We start from the raw sequence: 17199 nt of genomic DNA on the forward strand, positions 1-17199 counted from the left end.
AAATATATCTTCAAAGTAAATCAAATTTGTGTAATAATCTCTAAAAAAATCTCGGCCTTTTTCCTATATAAATAAATGGCTTGTCCAGACTTGCAGAGTTCCATTCATTACAACTGTGGATTTCTTCCTAATTTCCGCCTTCAGCTTCTCCCTCGCATCATGGCCACTGCAGCATTAAACCAACTTCCATTGGGTTACGTCTTCTGTCCCACCGATCAAGAACTCTTCCAATTCTATCTCCACCATAAAATCGTCGGAAACGACACTCCATACGTGCTCCCCGTCGTCGACCTTTACAGCGAGGAACCTTCGGTGTTATGGCAAAATTACGGAGGGATCGACGATCAATATCTCCACGTTTTCACGCAGTTGAAGAAGAAAAAATCTCGAGTCATCAGAAAGGTTGGCTCCAATGGTGGAACTTGGAGTGGAGAGAGTGCTGCTGTTAAAATATTCTCTTCGGATGATAATCATATTCTACTTGGGACTTTAAAACGTTTTCATTACGAGAATCGTAAGGTTGAGAAAAGTAACGAGAATTGTTCGTGGATCATGCATGAGTATACTATTAATCCTGATCTCGTACCGAATGGGAACGTACATGATCGTTTCGTTTTTTGTAAGATTCGACATAAGATTTTGTACTATAGAAGGGAAGATCAGGCACCGATATCAACCGAGGCCATTCAAGTATATGAGCAAGCTATTGCAAACCCTGAAGAAGAAACGTTTAAAATCAACGAACAATTTCATGGAGAGCTTATGAATCCCATATCAAACGAAACCATTCAAGTACATGAGCAAGCTATTGCATACCCTGAAGAAGAAACGTTTAAAATCAAAGAACAATTTCATGGAGAGCTTATGAATCCCATATCAACCGAGACCATTCAAGTACATGAGCAAGCTATTGCAAACCTTGAAGAAGAAACGTTTCAAATCGACGAACAATCTCTTAGAGAACTTATGAATTCCATATCAACCGAGAGCATTAAAATACATGCACAAGCCGAAGATTCAAATGAAGAACAAATGTTTGAAATCAATGAACAATTTTTTGAAGAACTTGACGATCCATTGGAAGATATCGACTTCTCTTGCATGAACGACGACCTCTCATTACTTGATGATTTACCACTTCCATGGTAAAAAAACATTTACTTTGATAGGGAAAAGAACTATGGAAATCAAATAAATAAGTTACATTTTTTTTTTCATTAAATTTGAGCAATGTTTTGTGACGAATATCAAATCTATTAATCCCATCGACCTCGAGCCAATGCATCTACATGCGATTTAATTTGTTAGGCTCGAAATTTCAATTTAGCATCTGACTTGTCAAAAATTTCTTGTTTTATTACATATGCTTATAGGGTTGTAATAGGCAACATTAAAATTATATATATATATATATATATATATATATATATATATATATATATATATATATTATTATAATGATTTTTTCTTATCCTCTCGTTAAATGATGAATATAATCTAATTCAATTATAATTTTTTTAGGTGGTTTATTCAAATTTTATTTTAAATAAAAATAAAATATTAATTAAATATATTTATTTAAAATTTATTGTTGATATATATAATTTTATAATGGCTTTTTCTTACTAACGACGACTCTCATCAGAGTCAAATGATGAATCTAATCTAATTCAATTATAATTTTTTTTAGGTGGTTTATTCAAATTTTATTTTAAATAAAAATAAAATATTAATTAAATATATTTATTTAAAATTTAGGGTTGATATTGATTCATTTTCAAAATAGTTAAAAAAGATTTTTTAAAAAAAAGTTGTTGGAGAAGATAATTATGAAATTAAATAAAAATAAAATAAATATATGCGTATATAATAATAGTTAGTAAAAGAAAATAATTTTAAAAAATTAATAATAAATTTGAATTTAAATGAGTGGAAGCTTATAAACTAAATTTTAGTTTGGAATTTTTGAAAACTCCTAAAAAAATGTTTATAAAATAATTTTGATGCATTGTTTGGGCTCAAAACGATAGAAATTAGCCCAAAATGGTGGGCCGAAATTTCAACCCATCCGGCCCAGGTTCTCCATATATTATCGTTTATTCGTTTCCGGTTTATCCTTGAAGCTTAGTTAGGGTTTTGGTGCTGCTCCTCCATCTACAGTCGAAGAACCAGTTGTCTCTGCAAACATGGGGTAAGATAGTTCATTTGATCGTTTTGCGATTTCTACTTGCTTGGATCGGCTTTGGAAATGATTTACTTTCTTTACTGTCGTTTTTTTTTTTCCTACAATCACATCCGTTTTTAGTATGAATACATGGAGTATGGGATTAGAATTGATTTTTGTTACAATGAGTTGGATTATTTTTGGACGTTTAACCTACCTTGTATGAATATGGTCGAAGGAGTGAATGATTCGTAGGAGTTTTTTTCCCTTTTAGTTTTAATGAATACTTGCTAGAATTTCATCTGATTTGCAATTACCAGTAGATTTTTTTTTTTTTGACGCGCAAGTATTTGAATGAGTTAAGAATTCTGTAATATGGCGAGTATAATCTATAGCCATTTGGAAAACTCCTGTCGAAGCGCGGGTTGTGGTTTTGGACCTGGTTTTGATCGATTGATATTTATTGTTATGACCTAATCCAACAGGAAGACACGAGGTATGGGAGCTGGACGCAAGCTGAAGTCCCACCGTAGAAGGCAAAGGTGGGCTGACAAATCTTATAAGAAGTCTCACCTTGGCAATGAATGGAAGAAGCCATTTGCCGGGTCTTCTCATGCCAAGGGCATTGTGTTGGAAAAGATGTAAGATTTCAAGCATACTTTTTGTTATCTTAAGAATTTTTTCAAAAGGGAGTTGCAAGCATACTCGGCAATATAATGCATTTCATCTAAGTTGTCCTATCTCATTCCTTACATTAGTTTTTAATGTGTGATTTTGTCATAATAGATTCTATCCAAGCACTTCAGTGAGAGTCACCTGATTGATTTTTGATGTTGGGAGCTCCTATTTCTAGATGTATTTAATTTATCATAGTCGATTCGACGACCCAACATGACAAGTGACTGTCACCCAACTTGATTTTAATCTTGGTAGTAACATCAGATGTTATTGAGTTCTTAGATGTAGTGTCCCGATTGATATTTTCTGCTGGTTCTCTCTGAGACTCACTGACCTTTTTTTTTTTCCTTCCATTTATTCTCATCACTCTAAATATTGGTCAGTTCATTCATACGTATGTATATTGTTATGTAAACTGCTCTTTAAGTTTTGCTTTGCTATTTTTAAATGTTTGGTACCTAAATGAGCAATGGTCATCTGATTTCAGAGGTATTGAGGCTAAGCAGCCCAATTCTGCCATTAGAAAATGTGCCAGGGTCCAACTCATCAAGAACGGGAAAAAGATTGCTGCATTCGTACCCAACGATGGGTGCCTGAATTATATAGAAGAAAATGTAAGTCTGCACCCTCTCTCCCCCCCTAAAAAAAGAGATGAGAAGCTTTGAAACTGATATGACAACTGTGATTGCAGGATGAAGTGTTGATTGCTGGATTTGGTCGTAAAGGACATGCGGTCGGAGATATTCCTGGTGTTCGATTCAAGGTTGTGAAGGTCTCTGGTGTGTCTCTCCTTGCTCTTTTCAAGGAGAAGAAGGAGAAGCCTAGGTCTTAAGTTTGCTTGGTAGAGCTTGTCAGCTTATTTCAGATCTTGATTATTCGTTGTTATGGACTATTATGTAGTTATTGGCTCCCTACTTGCAGTCTGATTTTTGACATCGTTTGGCTTTTTAGAATTCCTTCCATTTTGCTCTGAAATATTAATATATCAACACCCATGTCGAGCTTTAATTGAATTCATTCTGCATTGTCAGGCTACTTTGATTCCCAACATGATAATTGGTGTTCATGTTGGTAGTTTGATTCCCAACATGATAATTGGTGTTCATGTTGGTAGTTTGATTCCCAAGCTAGTGAAGTACTCTTCTAGGTAGATTTGGATTATTTTGACAGATTTAGATTGGATCAAGGGGAGATTTTGATTAAGCTGTTTTGACAACCAATACGTGTTCTTATCTTTGGGGTCGAGTTGGTGTCTTATTCTTTGTGCTATGCGAAAAATATATTTGGGTTGGTGAACGATCTTGCCTTGTTGCTTGCAAGCAAAAGTCATAAAGTTGGATGCAATGAGGTTTATAATCGTAAAATTGAACTAGCCCCTACGCTTTTAAGATCGTTATAATTATCCTCTCAAATAATATATACTTTAAATGTATCAAATACTCAAACCATAATTCAACTTCCATCAATTATTTATTCATCGTTAAACTACAAATAAACAATAAGAATTATTAAATTTAAATACTAACCCAATTCCTTTTAATGCTACGAAAATTGAAGACTAATATATATATATATATATATATTTTCTATAGAGGCCAAGTTTAACGGTAAAGTTGAGTACTATTTGATTGGAATAATATTTATATATGGTTTTTGTATTTTCAAATATTCAAAAGTCTAGGGAGTCGTTCAAATTAAAAGTTTGTGGTGGAATTGTAATAATCCTATAACTAAAGGGCCATCTTGCAAATTAGAAGTTTCTAATTTTAAACCGCCACTTCCACCGATTTCAAACAAACAAATAAAAATAATCACAACCCTCCTTTTCCCTCTCCAAAACCTCCCGTCCCTCTCCGCCTTCGATTTTCAAAATCGTTCAGGATCATCATCGCTTTGGCGGATCTTCCAGATCGATCTCCATGGACGCCGCAGGCGCTGATCACGATCGGCGTTTTAGCCGTCTCAGCCTCATCGATTTTGCCTCCGAGGACGATTTCCTCCTCTCTTCTCCTTCCTGCGATCTCCACGACGTCAATTCTTTAGGTCTGTTCCGGAAATTGTTCATTTCACCCTCGTTCTGTTTATTGTGTCGCGAATCTTGATTTTTCTGATAATTTTTTGTTTCTGCATTATGTTCTATATATGGAGCTGCTTGTGTTCGATTTCTGTTCTATGGTTTTTTCTTGGTTGTTTGATATTCTCTTTTGCCACTCGAATTCTAGCAGTGGCTTTAGTTTTGTTTTTGCTTGATAATTTAATTTTCTCTACTTCGTTGCGCGTTGTTCATCTGCGGTACTTTTGCATGGATTTTCTTGGGTTTAAGAACTAGAAGATTTGCTCAATTTTGGGAAACTTGAAATTTTTGAGATTTTATTTTGCTTTTTTTTCCTTTTCTTTTTTGATGTGGTTGTGTAGACATTACGAAGGAGGACGAGGAACAGAACAATATCGGACAATTAGGGACCGTAGATTCTTGCAGAATAGAGGAGGGAACAGACGCCTTCGAACAGAGAGAGGATGAACCTCAATCACTCCAATCTTCGGAACCGGAAAGGATCAGAAGAAATGGAAAATATAACTTGCGTAAGAGTTTAGCATGGGATAGCGCTTTCTTCACTAGTGCAGGTATTCTTTTATTTGCATTTGAGATGTGGTTTTGGTTTTGTCCCTATATACCTCTTACAGTTCGAAATTTTTGTATTTCAGGGTTTTTGGATCCTGAGGAGTTAACGAGCATGATTGCACCAGTAGGCAGGATTGAAAAGCGTGCACTACCGAAAATTTCAGAAGATGTTCAGAAATCTTCAGATTCAATTTCTTCGTTGGAAAGTGAAATTATGCCATTGGAAAGCATTGAGGGAAATTTATTCGAAGATGTAAGGGCTTCAATTCAGAAATCTAGTAGAATTATTGGGATGGGTAACTCGAGGAGTAAAGCTGAATCCGGGAGAAAGGCAACATGCAAACCGCCATGTGAGTAACTTTGTACCCAAAGATCTTGGTTTAATGAAAAAAGTGAGTTTTTGCATGATTTAGATAAAATGAGAATCTCGTCCTTTATAACCTAGCTCAAATTTGGTATGGTTACTGCTCGAAGAACCACTTTTCTTTCCAAAGCATGAAGTTACGTGCGTGCTGTATCGAATCACCACCTTGTATTTGTAAGATAGAAAGATTCATGCGGAAGTGAACAGGAGAAAACAAAACATAAATTTCTTCTCTTTATTATTCCTCGGCTATTTTCTGACAGCTGAGAGATTATTCTCCTTTTCCCTCCCCCATTGACAATTCAGCTTTAGTATTTTACCCCCCATTTGTACCTTTTCTTTTTCTACATGCGTATCTGTCTGTTGATTAATTCTGCAGGAGCATGATTTATGAATTTTTTATATAATAACTTTGTATCTCATCAGAACCGAATCTAACAATACGCATTATTTTCAGCTCCAGGACGGCTTGATCTTACTTCACAAAATAAGGCAAGTTGAACAAATTTTTGCATCCTCTTAGTGTTTCATAGGTGTAAATCTCTTTTTCGTTGATAGAACCTTAAAGCTATTATCCTTTGTTTTTTACACTTTCAAAAGTTTTTGATTCGTGAATTTTCATAGAAGTTATTTTTTATCCTTGTTATCAAATTTGTTGTCTAGCATTTAACTGAAATTTTGGTTCACTTGTTCTCTGATTTGATATCATTCCTAATATAGGTGGTGACTAAAACACTGCCATGTCATATTTTTGTTAAATGCACTAAAAGGTCTTGTGTTCAAGGACAAAGAAAACTTTTATACAAACTTTAGGAATCAAAATAGAACATTTGAAAGTATAAAGATCAATAAGTTTAAAAATACAAAGGTCAAAGTTAGATTTAAACCTTTCTTGTATACTCAAACTCATAATGTAACCGTGTAATATTTCAGATAAAGGATAGGTCTGCTTCCAGAAAGCAAACTCATGGGTTGCAAGGACCGGGTAGAACTGTTATGCAGACTTCTTCTCAACCACGCAGTGGACAGGTGAAGCACAAACCTAATTGCCTTATATATATAACCTATATCATTCAAGTGTCTCCTGGTTTCGAAATTTATATCTGGATTTTTTTGGTTGGACTACATTTTACTCCATTAGTATGAAATTAACGTTGAAGTTCATTATGTTTGTTAGCTTTTAGTGAATGATGCCAAGGAAGATAGGGAAGTGTATAACAGTAAAATTTCTGACTATGGATTAGGATTTGCCTGTCTAATAGCTATCACATTTCTTTGTGGAGCATTTTCTACTTATTTGCCCACATTTTTTTGCTGCTTCTGAGGAAAGATTTTTATTCTTAATTTTCTAGCAATTGAAGGCAGTCAGCAGGCTTCCTTCGATCTCAACATCGATAAAGAGGCCTTCCCTTGGTCACAATCTTCCTGCCACTGAAAAGGATGGCACTACCAGTGATGCAGGACGTGCAGGTGATTAGAACTTTGAATTTAGCGAAATATATTCTTTGAAATGGGGTGCATAGATCTACATATTCAACCTCTTTTCACGCTAATTGCAGGCAGGCGGGATTCAGTTAGTCTTAGAAGTACTGCTAAGCTTACCCGAATTCCAACTGCAGCTAAGATTCAGCAAAAGACTTCCTCTGACGTTTCTGGAAGTTCATCTGACAAGGTCGGTAACTCTTTCTCCAAAGATGCGAGGAGAAAAACAGAGGGTAAGGCTTCACCTTCCTCTGGCTGTATCCCAAAAATGTCATCACGAGTTGGATTGAAGGTCAAAACTCCTATTGAGAATTCTCGTCTCTCGTCTTACTTGATATCCCAAACTAAGCATTCTTCAGGAATATCACCTGCTAGTTCTATTAGTGAGTGGTCGACAGAGTCATCATCAAATTCTACTCTTGAACAACGATCAAATAGCACAAGAACCAGCCTTCACTCAGTTTCGAGCAAAAGAATCTCTATAGACAGTGACACATCTAATGATGGAGGAAACCATCTTGTTGGACCCAATACTCAGACTACTGGTTTGCGATCTCAGCCAGTAAAGAAAACTTCGCAGTCTTCTACACTTCCTCCTACTTCAATGAAGCCTTCGGGCCTTCGATTGCCATCACCTAAAATTGGATACTTTGATGGGGTAAGTTTTGTGTTTTTATTATATGAACCAGTATCTTTAGTCGAAAGGTGTTTTTCTTTCAAGTCGTTATGCTAAGCAAGGAAGCTAAAAAATTGTTGTCATAAGCCTTCCCGATGGTGACAGCATAGAGAGCACTCGGTTCTTTCTCATAATCTGCCTTGTCATAAACTCTGGAAAACAAACATACCTCGTGTTTTTATTTTTCAAAATTCCAGAATTGTGACATTTAAAGACCTTTTTGTGACTGTATTTTGTAGGGGAAAACATCTAGCATGAAATCTAATCTTGCTGTACCTGGTGGCATGACTAAGACTGGAGCTGGAAATGTTAGCACAAATGGAGGCCAAAGTAAGACCAAGCCTTCAAGGGTTCAACTCGCTAGAGTGTTACCCAAGACCGCAACTCGTGCTAATATTCAGCCTAATATGAATTCGAAATCAAATAAACCAATTACAACGAAGATGTCCAAAACGAATGACCAAGAAATCAAGGAGCTTTGTCGTGAAGGACGGAATACCGATTCACACAATTCAGGTTCATGTGCAGAAAGTAATAGGAATTCAGGTGCTTTGAGGGAGGAGATGAGCAAAGAGAATGAATCTTGCAGTTATGCAAACAAAATGACAACAGCTAACACCAACAGAGAGCCTAACAACAGCTCACCGAACTTCCAGACCTAATGTTGATGGTATGCTTTTGCCAACTTTATGCTTGCAGTAAGGTAAGTCAGAATCATGAATTTGGGCGGGTTTCGATACTCGAAAGAGTTAATTAACTGTTGATCAGGACTCTCGGCTTGTGAATATCTGATAATGTCCCAAAGGAAGCCTCCCACTTTCTTGTCAAAACTCAAAGGTTCACTGATGCCTCTCACTGCTCATCTAACTTAGGTAACTGAAAATCATTCCATACAGGCCCAAAAGATCTTTTCTCAGCTGCGGCAGCCGCAGATGTGGATCAAGAATTGCCTCTGTTGCCATCTTAGCAAGAACACAATACTAATGGCTGTGGCTTGTCCTGGTGTCTGTCTGGTCCAGTGTTTCATGATGTTGGTATTCCAAATCTGGGTTTTCTGGTGAAATGTGAAGGTCGTTGTGCTGCAAGCTAAGTATCTGATACCAATCATATGGGGGCATTGCTGACTTGGTATCGCCGTTGTTGTCGTGTCTGTGTACTCGTGGTGCTTGTGATCTCGGCAGAACAAGAATTTCGAACCTTTCAGAATCCAAAAAGTGGTTGTCGTGTTTTACCTTTTTAGTTCATGAACAGTGTTGTAGATGTTCCTCATTTAACCCTTTCCCGTACTCCACATTTCTGGGTTTCAATGAAAACTTTATTGTAGGATTATGGATCCATCTGATTATGTTTTAACCTTTTAGATCGTATTTGAATGTGAAAAGAGAACAATGTAACAATACTATATTAATTATAGATTGACAAAGTCGACAGAGTAAACCCAAGTTTGTAAAAAGTAAATTAAAATTTTAATCCCAAAAAAGTGTAAAAATGACAGAAATATGTTAGGATAAATGAAATTGTTTTTTGTTTATGAGATAAATGATAATTCAAAAATATTTCAAAAATAAAACTAAAACGCATCGGGTGGGCCCATGGCCGGCCCAGTCTACATTCCTAAACTAAACCGCTGCCTTCTATCTTTCCCGCCAAAAATGGACGAATCATACATAGAGAAGACACGCATGGAGCGGGAGTTTCCCGCGTTGTCTTCACTGTCGAAAATGGATGGCTCAAGCTCATTTTCCTTTTTCTTCTCCCGCAGGTCGACATCTCGCTTCACAGGTGATTCTCTCTCTCGTTTGAGTTTGATTTTTCATTTTTGTTCGTTTTGTTGGGATAAGTTGACGAAATTCTGTGGCGCGGGTTTTAATTGTTCGAGATATGTTCTTGCATCAAGAATTGGATGTAGGTAGCTCCTGCAAGGTCGCTTCCAGCTTGCGCGATTCAGTTGATTTTGCAACATCGATTTCCTATTGAATCTTGAGACTGTTTTAGGGTCAATAGATATCTCCGTACGCTTTTCTTGTGCACTATAACAGAGACTAGAAATGCCTCGTTTCTAGGTTGGAGGAACTGATTTTCATTTGTCTAAGTCAGTAACCGCTGGTAATCAACATCTCCTCCTACTATACTTGAAACGAAGCGTAGTTAATGTAAATATTGTTAGGTAGATTGGATTCGTTTCATATCCAATATCCATCGCGTTTTCACCTTTATAATGCAAAAACATTTCAATCTGTTTTGCAAAAGTAGCTGACTAAGTCCTATCGATGCTCCTCTCACTTGTTCTTAGCATCATGTGGAGGAGGGAACTGACGTTCAATTATTTTAACAGGCTATCGGTGATGATTGTGTCATCTCTATTTTGTCTATCGACTTTCAACAGTCCCGGAAGACTTGCGATCAACCTGGATTTTACCTAATGCTAAAGGAAAATCCTAAAGTTGTTCTCAAATGTATGAGTGCTGCAATTCAACAGGTAAACACAAATTATTGCGAGAATTTCATTCTCTATTTATATACTATAAAATACTTTCAGAGTTTCAGCTTAGGATGCTTAACTCGTCTTTAAAGCAGGTAAGGAGGACCGAATGGATGCACAATTTAGAAGACGTCACGAAAATCCTAGTTCGATTGCACAACTATTCAGAATCTATGCTTGCTTTGATGAACTTGAAGGCGTCATATATTGGTACTTGTTAGCTTCTAAAAAATTTATTATGAAGTCCGAAGTTTACTTCAAGGAAATGATGTAGGCTATATTATTTTGAGACATGACAGACAAGCTTGTATCAGTGCGCGTTATTTTTGTTAAAGTTAGCACTCTCAAGCCTTTGGTGATGCAAATGAACCTTGATTGTGCATAGTGTAAAAGCAATATTGATCGCATCTTTCCTGATGGTAAGGTTTCACCTCCATCATTTGTGAGTTGGATGGGTGTAAAAGCAAAACATTCAATCCCATTCGAACTAGTGCTGAAGCAACCACTCTCAAAAAATACGGTAACTTCTAAATGCTGAATATGCTCTCAATTCATTTTTAGTTTCATTAATTACACCTTCTTCTTGAGTGTATTTTCCGTCATTTTCCTTCTACTGTAAATATTAGGTTCTTCTTAAATCTTTCCAGGCTGTAAGAACTCACTAAATCTGATGACCATGAAGAAGTCGGGGTGCCTCGAACTGTAGATGTGAACTGACTGGAGATCTAGCTGATGCAGGCATCCCTGGAGATTTTATCACTGTTACTGAATTATAAGAGTAATTAATCATTACATGGATATTGGAGGAGGTACAATATTTCTTCCAAACTTGGTGTATTTTCTATATTTCCCCATGGGTGGTAAAAGTTGACGGGTCAGATGTTTTTCTTTGGCCCTTAGGATCTGTTTAAACTTTTCTTGCTTGCAAGTACATACATCTATATCTTATTCATTAGGAATTTCATTATATAAGCAGAAAATAAATTTTGCTTCGTACGTTTTTATTTTGTTCAACAGTTTTAGGATGTTGAGTAATGTTCACCTTAATTGATTTTTCTTCTTGAACGGGGAGACCATATTTATGCTATACATTAACAATTCCGTAAATTTTTCGTCATTTCACTTTCAAATTTCAATGATTGAAATCAGACACCAAGACCTGTGCAAAAATAAAATAAAGTAACTAAAACAATCACGCACCAACAAGTAGTTCGATGACTCTCACTGTCTGATAATATCAATTCATAGGGCTAAAAATAGTTTAACTTATTTGCTGCGTTATGAAATCAATTGATTTTTTTTAATTACACTATAACACTTGTACCAGGTGTTTATGTTGTGGGTTTCTAATTACCATTCTTTACTAGTACAGATTGAGCAACTTTTCATATATTTTCAGGCAACTATTTGTATCTGGCGGCTGTTTCAATAAAAAATTCCAAGTCACAGTCTATACACCTGAGGAGTTGCAACATTCTAACTCTAATGCAAGAGAAATCGAGTTGCTTGATTTTTTCTCATTCTCCCAAGAGATTGCAATTTATTATGAAATTCTTCTCTGGGGAATGTGGTTCGGATGTCTTCTGTCAAATACTTCAATCCTTATGTTCATCCATCTATGGACATGAACTTGTTAAAGGTAACATTTTATACAAATTCAGAATTGCTGATTGTCAACATTTTCTTTGGCTAACTATATTTTGTGGATCAACTTAAATCTGAAAAGCGGGAATAACACTAGTACTATTTGGTGGTGTACGAAAGCATTCAAAAGACCAGAATAAAGTCCCTGTTAGATGGGTTATTCATGTCATAGATGTTGGTATGCTTCTATGTCATCCTTTCCCATGTTCACTTCTGGATTTTGAACAATTATTTTGAAAAGAATGCAGTGTGATCAATGAACAGACATCATAGATAACTTTTCATTGTCAATTTCTTAGGTTGTCCTGGACTTGGCAAAAATCAACTACGGCAAGCGACTGCAGCTGTCTCAACACATGGTATTTATTTTTGTGGTAATGCAGCAACCAAGGCCGGGCCTAACTGTAGCTGTTGTGAGGGATTCCAGGAAAGATGACCATGCTTTTGGGGTCGGTATTTGTCTTTTCTTAAGCACTAAGACGACATTTCCTATATTTGAAATCCAGGAATAAGTTCTTATAATGGTTGTGATTCTCTGCTTTTTTAATCGTGGAAACAAAATATTGTGGCTGCTTGATGATTTTGGAAGTCATTCATAATCTTTTGTTCCTTAACTCGCTAGTACTGTATAAATCCTTACATTCGGAGCCCGGGAAATGCTTATTCTGAGCAATAGCACAAGTCTTTCGGGCTTATTGCATACATAGATTTCACAAGTTGGTAAAAGTTGAACGATATTGGATCTAATCTTTCAACGTTTTACAATAACAGAGTGTAGTTGATTGAAGAGCGTTTTATATGAATGCTCATCTGATGATTAAAAGGTGATGATAATTTACTTTTTCCAAAATCACTATGGTACTTGTAGATGGTGGATGATGCTGTAAAGATGAATTTGATAAAATGTCTGCAGAACATCAGGCGTTGTGGCCCGAAACCTGAATTTCACTTGAATTCTTACGTTTCATTTTCCATGGCTAGATGTTCTTACATTAGATTATTGTAGGCCCTACTGGCAGAAATTGTACTTACCAACTGCGTGACCAGAATCATGAGCGGATGTTACACCAGTTACAGCAAGGCAACTGAAAAGTCTGGTGAGGCTGGCAGAAGCTCGAGCTCGAGTAGACCTCAGGGAAAAAATTACAGTCCAAGATACCATGGTTAGTCATTGAAGGATGTAGCCAAATTTTAATTTCTATAACTCATACTCGTCTTTAAATATTAGGCTTGTTTATTACTCACTTTTAGTTTTGTTTTTCACACTGTCATCGTCATCATTTTTAGATTTTTTTTTTTTTTTTTGTCAATTTTCAAAATGAAAAATGGGGAAAAAAAAATTAAAATCTTCTTTTCATAGTTTCTGATATTCGTTAGAATTTCCATTTTTTAGATTTTTTTGGAAGAATAAAAAACTAATTATAAAACAAAGGTTGTTGGTAAGCTTGATTTTTAATAACCGAATTGTGGTCGTATCACACGGATTCCATGAGAAAATTACAAACTTCACCTTGCACGAGTTTTTAAGTGCTAATTTCATATGTATTATTAACTTTGCAGGATGTGGTAGAAATAATGAAGGAATCCCTTTATGACAAGTATGCAGATGAACATGGCGTCCTGGATTTTGGTCGAAGTGGGGGAAATGAGTCAACAGAAAGAAGCCAAGTGATTTATGAGTGCACTCACAAACAATCAGAGTTGCAGCATAAAGACAGTTTTTCCTATCGCATTCGTCTCTAAGCTAACCACATATGCTATCGCCTGGAGGAAATATATAGCTTGGCAGATAGAATTGGTCGAGTAGCTGACATCGTTACCTTCATAGAAAATCTTGATAGTGTTTGATATCTGTTTTATAAGGGGCCAAAGACATACCAGGTTTAGTTCACAATCCTCTTAGCAAGCATAAAACCAATTAAAAAACAAAACTATGCATCAACAGATCATTATCAATCTTTGCACTAACCCATCCATGTTTTAAACAGGTGCTGTTCTCATCGTACACCAGTCAGTCAGCAAGGCCAGGAGGATAAAACCGGGCGATATTGAGAGGTCATACTTTTTTTACTCTATTTTTTCTCCCGCAATGTCTCCAGGCTACAGATGCCTCTTCCACAATACCAAGCACGTATTAATTATTAGTTGATGCTAAAATAATTGCATAGTATATACCAATGAATAAAAGTATTTAAACGGTACATAAAGGATGCTGTTCTGCTGGATAATATCCATATTATCTTTGCAGTTCACGCATTGTTTTTCATGTTTCAAGAAGCCCCTTTAGATAAATTGTGAATTCAAATATAGGTCATATATTCAAATTAGGATTGTCACAGAGCTTTCCATAAGTTGGAATGCACATGAACTAGTTCAGACTGTAGACACGCACTGCCACATAAATACATACATAATAAGCACTTTGTTTCATTAGCATTATGCAGTCCAATGTATTATCTTCCCTCAGAAAACTTTTACAAAATCAAATATGCAGTATAAATATTTCTACTTTTTCGTATTTTCTTTTCCTCCTTATTTTCTATTGGAATCCTTGACAATATACTACAGTGACACACCGAACGGTTGAGGTAGAGGACCAATGAGAAATAAGTTGGAATGATCCGAAGCCAGGCTTAATTTAATAATCACGATCTAAAGGCTCCAATCTCCACTCACTCCCATAATAAGAATTGGGCAAACCCAACCAAAACTTGAAAGCCTCAGCTGCTCTCTTCTTCTCAATCCTTCTATCCTGTCTGGCCTTTGATGCATGTTTACTAGTAAACATCCTAGAATGCATTTCCACGTAAATTCTACTGTACTTTGTCTTGTTGGGTGGAATCCCATACTCTTCCATACAAGCCACGATTTCTAGAGCCTTCCTAAAGAAAGCAGCCCGGACACATATATCGGCTAGAGTATCCAATAGCCCTTCATCAGGTTTCAAGGAAGGGGGAGATGAAGAATCAGACTTATGTCTATTCACTGAACATCTCTCCTTTACTTCGTTCCATAGCAGAAGGGCTTCACCTGGTTTTCTAGCTAAAGAAATTCCATTGGCGAGACTGCCATATGTAGAAACATCAGGGAAAAATCCATTCTCTTTCATTTTCTGGACTAATTGTTTTGCTTCTTCTATCAATCCTAGCCTACAATACCCTTCAATCAACATATTCCAGGCTACTATATCAGCTTTCACTCTAGGATCATTCAACATTTCATCAAACACTTTCCTCGCTAGCTTTGGTTGACCCGAATGAGCAAAAGCTTTCATCAGAGTGGTATAACTAACCTTGGTGGGTGCTATTCCTTTCGATCGCATCTCATTAAAGAACCCAAGAGCTCCTGCACTATCATCGACCAGTATGCATCCATCAATCAAGATGTTATAAGAAACCACATCAGGTTCAATGCCTGCCCCATTGACCATCTCCTTAAGCAGCTCCCTGGCCTTGTCCATCTGAAGCAACCTGCAATAACCCTTTAGGAGAATATTGTAGGTAATTCTATTAGCAGGACACCCAATTCTTGTCATTTCAGCAAGCACTTGACGTGCTCGGTCCATCGACCCTGCCTTTACCAGAGCCGAAACTACAGTCGTATATGATACATGATCAGGATGACTGGATTGATCACCCTGATTGCGCATCGCCTCGAGCATGCGTATTGTATCAGCTACTCGACCCTCATTCATATACCCTTTCATCAGAGTCGTATAAATTCTCGAGTTAGGAGAATAGGCTTTTGGCAACAACGGTGGCTCTGAATCACTATCTTCATTCAAATTAGGAAGCAACTTCTTGAATATCTCATCTTCATCTTCATCTTCATATTCATTCAAATCTTCCGCATCTTCGATCTCCTTCAAATTACCATCCCTGAGAATCCTGCAAATATCTCTTTTCCCTTCTCTCATTGCTTGAACTACCTTCTCAGCCGTTTCCAAATCTCCAAACCCTACATAAGCCGCCACAACCGAATGCAAAGTCGTCATACACATTGGAATATCCTTTGCAAGGATCATCTCCAACACATACACAATAAGATCCTTCCTATTGGCTCTCGCACAGAGCTTGATCATGACATTGAAAGTCAAAACATCAGGCTCAGCACCAAATTCTCCCATTTCCTCGAACAATTGCAGAAACTTCTCATAGGCACCCATGTTGGCGCAGGCATTGAGAACGCCGTTAAAGGCCGCTGTGTCCGGCCGCGAGTCAGCTGTTATTGCCGGATCTGCAAACCGGCGGAGGCGCTGAGTCACTGAACTGAATAGCTTGATTGCTTCTGCAGGTCCACCGTCTGGTGAAGCTGCAAGGCGGCTGACGACGGCGCTCCACGCTTTTACGTGGGGAAGGTAACCTGAACGAAGCATGGACTTAATGACAGAACTGGCGTAAGGAGTGTGTCCAGCCTTGGCGGCAGCAACGGCAAGGAGGCCGAGGGAATTGGCGTCGAGACGGTGGAGCTGGTTGTCATGGCGGAGGCGCGTGAGGATGGACTGAGCTCGAGTGAGGCTCGAAGGGGTGTTTTGGTAAGACAATTGAGAAACTAAACGGCTGAGACAAGTAGGGCTGGGTAGATTAGTACATTGGGTATACGTAATCCAGGCCTCATCCGTTTTCCTCTGGCGTAGCTGTGATAAGAGTCTCTGTTCTAAGGAACTGGAAGACGCATCGGATAGGAGAGAGAGGTCAGTGAAACTAGTTTGACGGGCGGTGCTGTGCACCAGGAAGGGGCGGACAGCGGTAGCGGCAGCGGCGGTGTCAGCAGTGGAAGTGGTGGTGGAGAGTGGTGGAGAGGGCCGAAGGGGAAAGGTTAAAGGGAGGTGCAAGTTAAGATTGGCAGTGAAGATGAGCATGGGGACGGTTGTGACGGAGGAAAAGGCGGCGACGGCGGCAGTGATTCATGGCTGCTCCATGAATGGAATAGAAGGGAAGAGATTGAGGGAGGATTTATCTGAAAATTGGGGGGAAAATGGGGTTTTAGAGAAGGAGATAATGGGAGTGAGGACACAAGTCCAGGTCTGTTGGGTGGATTATGGACACACTACGTTGAGCGCGTGGTGTCCTCATGTCCCTACTTC

At 37.6% G+C, this 17199-nt stretch overlaps 4 protein-coding genes and 1 pseudogene across 4 annotated transcripts; 4 read left to right on the plus strand and 1 right to left on the minus strand.

Annotated features, from left to right (window-relative positions):
• Positions 1-75: 75 nt before the first annotated feature.
• On the plus strand, positions 76-1149 carry LOC111441754 (NAC domain-containing protein 96-like). The gene has a single exon (XM_023078852.1). The coding sequence runs from the start codon at positions 76-78 to the stop codon at positions 1147-1149; it is 1074 nt and encodes a 357-aa protein (XP_022934620.1).
• Positions 1150-2108: 959 nt separating this feature from the next.
• LOC111441686 (40S ribosomal protein S23) lies at positions 2109-3859 on the plus strand. The gene is made up of 4 exons (XM_023078772.1): positions 2109-2191; positions 2650-2805; positions 3330-3456; positions 3534-3859. Exons 1-4 carry the CDS (start codon positions 2187-2189, stop codon positions 3672-3674), a joined length of 429 nt encoding a protein of 142 aa, XP_022934540.1. The 5' UTR covers positions 2109-2186; the 3' UTR covers positions 3675-3859.
• A 772-nt stretch (positions 3860-4631) lies between these two features.
• On the plus strand, positions 4632-9324 carry LOC111441682. The gene is made up of 8 exons (XM_023078768.1): positions 4632-4885; positions 5258-5467; positions 5549-5815; positions 6287-6321; positions 6763-6858; positions 7182-7299; positions 7389-7969; positions 8227-9324. Exons 1-8 carry the CDS (start codon positions 4762-4764, stop codon positions 8647-8649), a joined length of 1854 nt encoding a protein of 617 aa, XP_022934536.1. The 5' UTR covers positions 4632-4761; the 3' UTR covers positions 8650-9324.
• On the plus strand, positions 8971-16496 carry LOC111441764 (annotated as a pseudogene).
• On the minus strand, positions 14517-17178 carry LOC111442172 (pentatricopeptide repeat-containing protein At3g09650, chloroplastic). The gene has a single exon (XM_023079456.1). The coding sequence runs from the start codon at positions 16972-16974 to the stop codon at positions 14752-14754; it is 2223 nt and encodes a 740-aa protein (XP_022935224.1). The 5' UTR covers positions 16975-17178; the 3' UTR covers positions 14517-14751.
• Between the last annotated feature and the right edge of the window lie 21 nt (positions 17179-17199).

Source organism: Cucurbita moschata, unplaced genomic scaffold (assembly GCF_002738365.1).
Source record: "Cucurbita moschata cultivar Rifu unplaced genomic scaffold, Cmos_1.0 Cmo_Scf00004, whole genome shotgun sequence".
Taxonomy (NCBI): domain Eukaryota; kingdom Viridiplantae; phylum Streptophyta; class Magnoliopsida; order Cucurbitales; family Cucurbitaceae; genus Cucurbita; species Cucurbita moschata.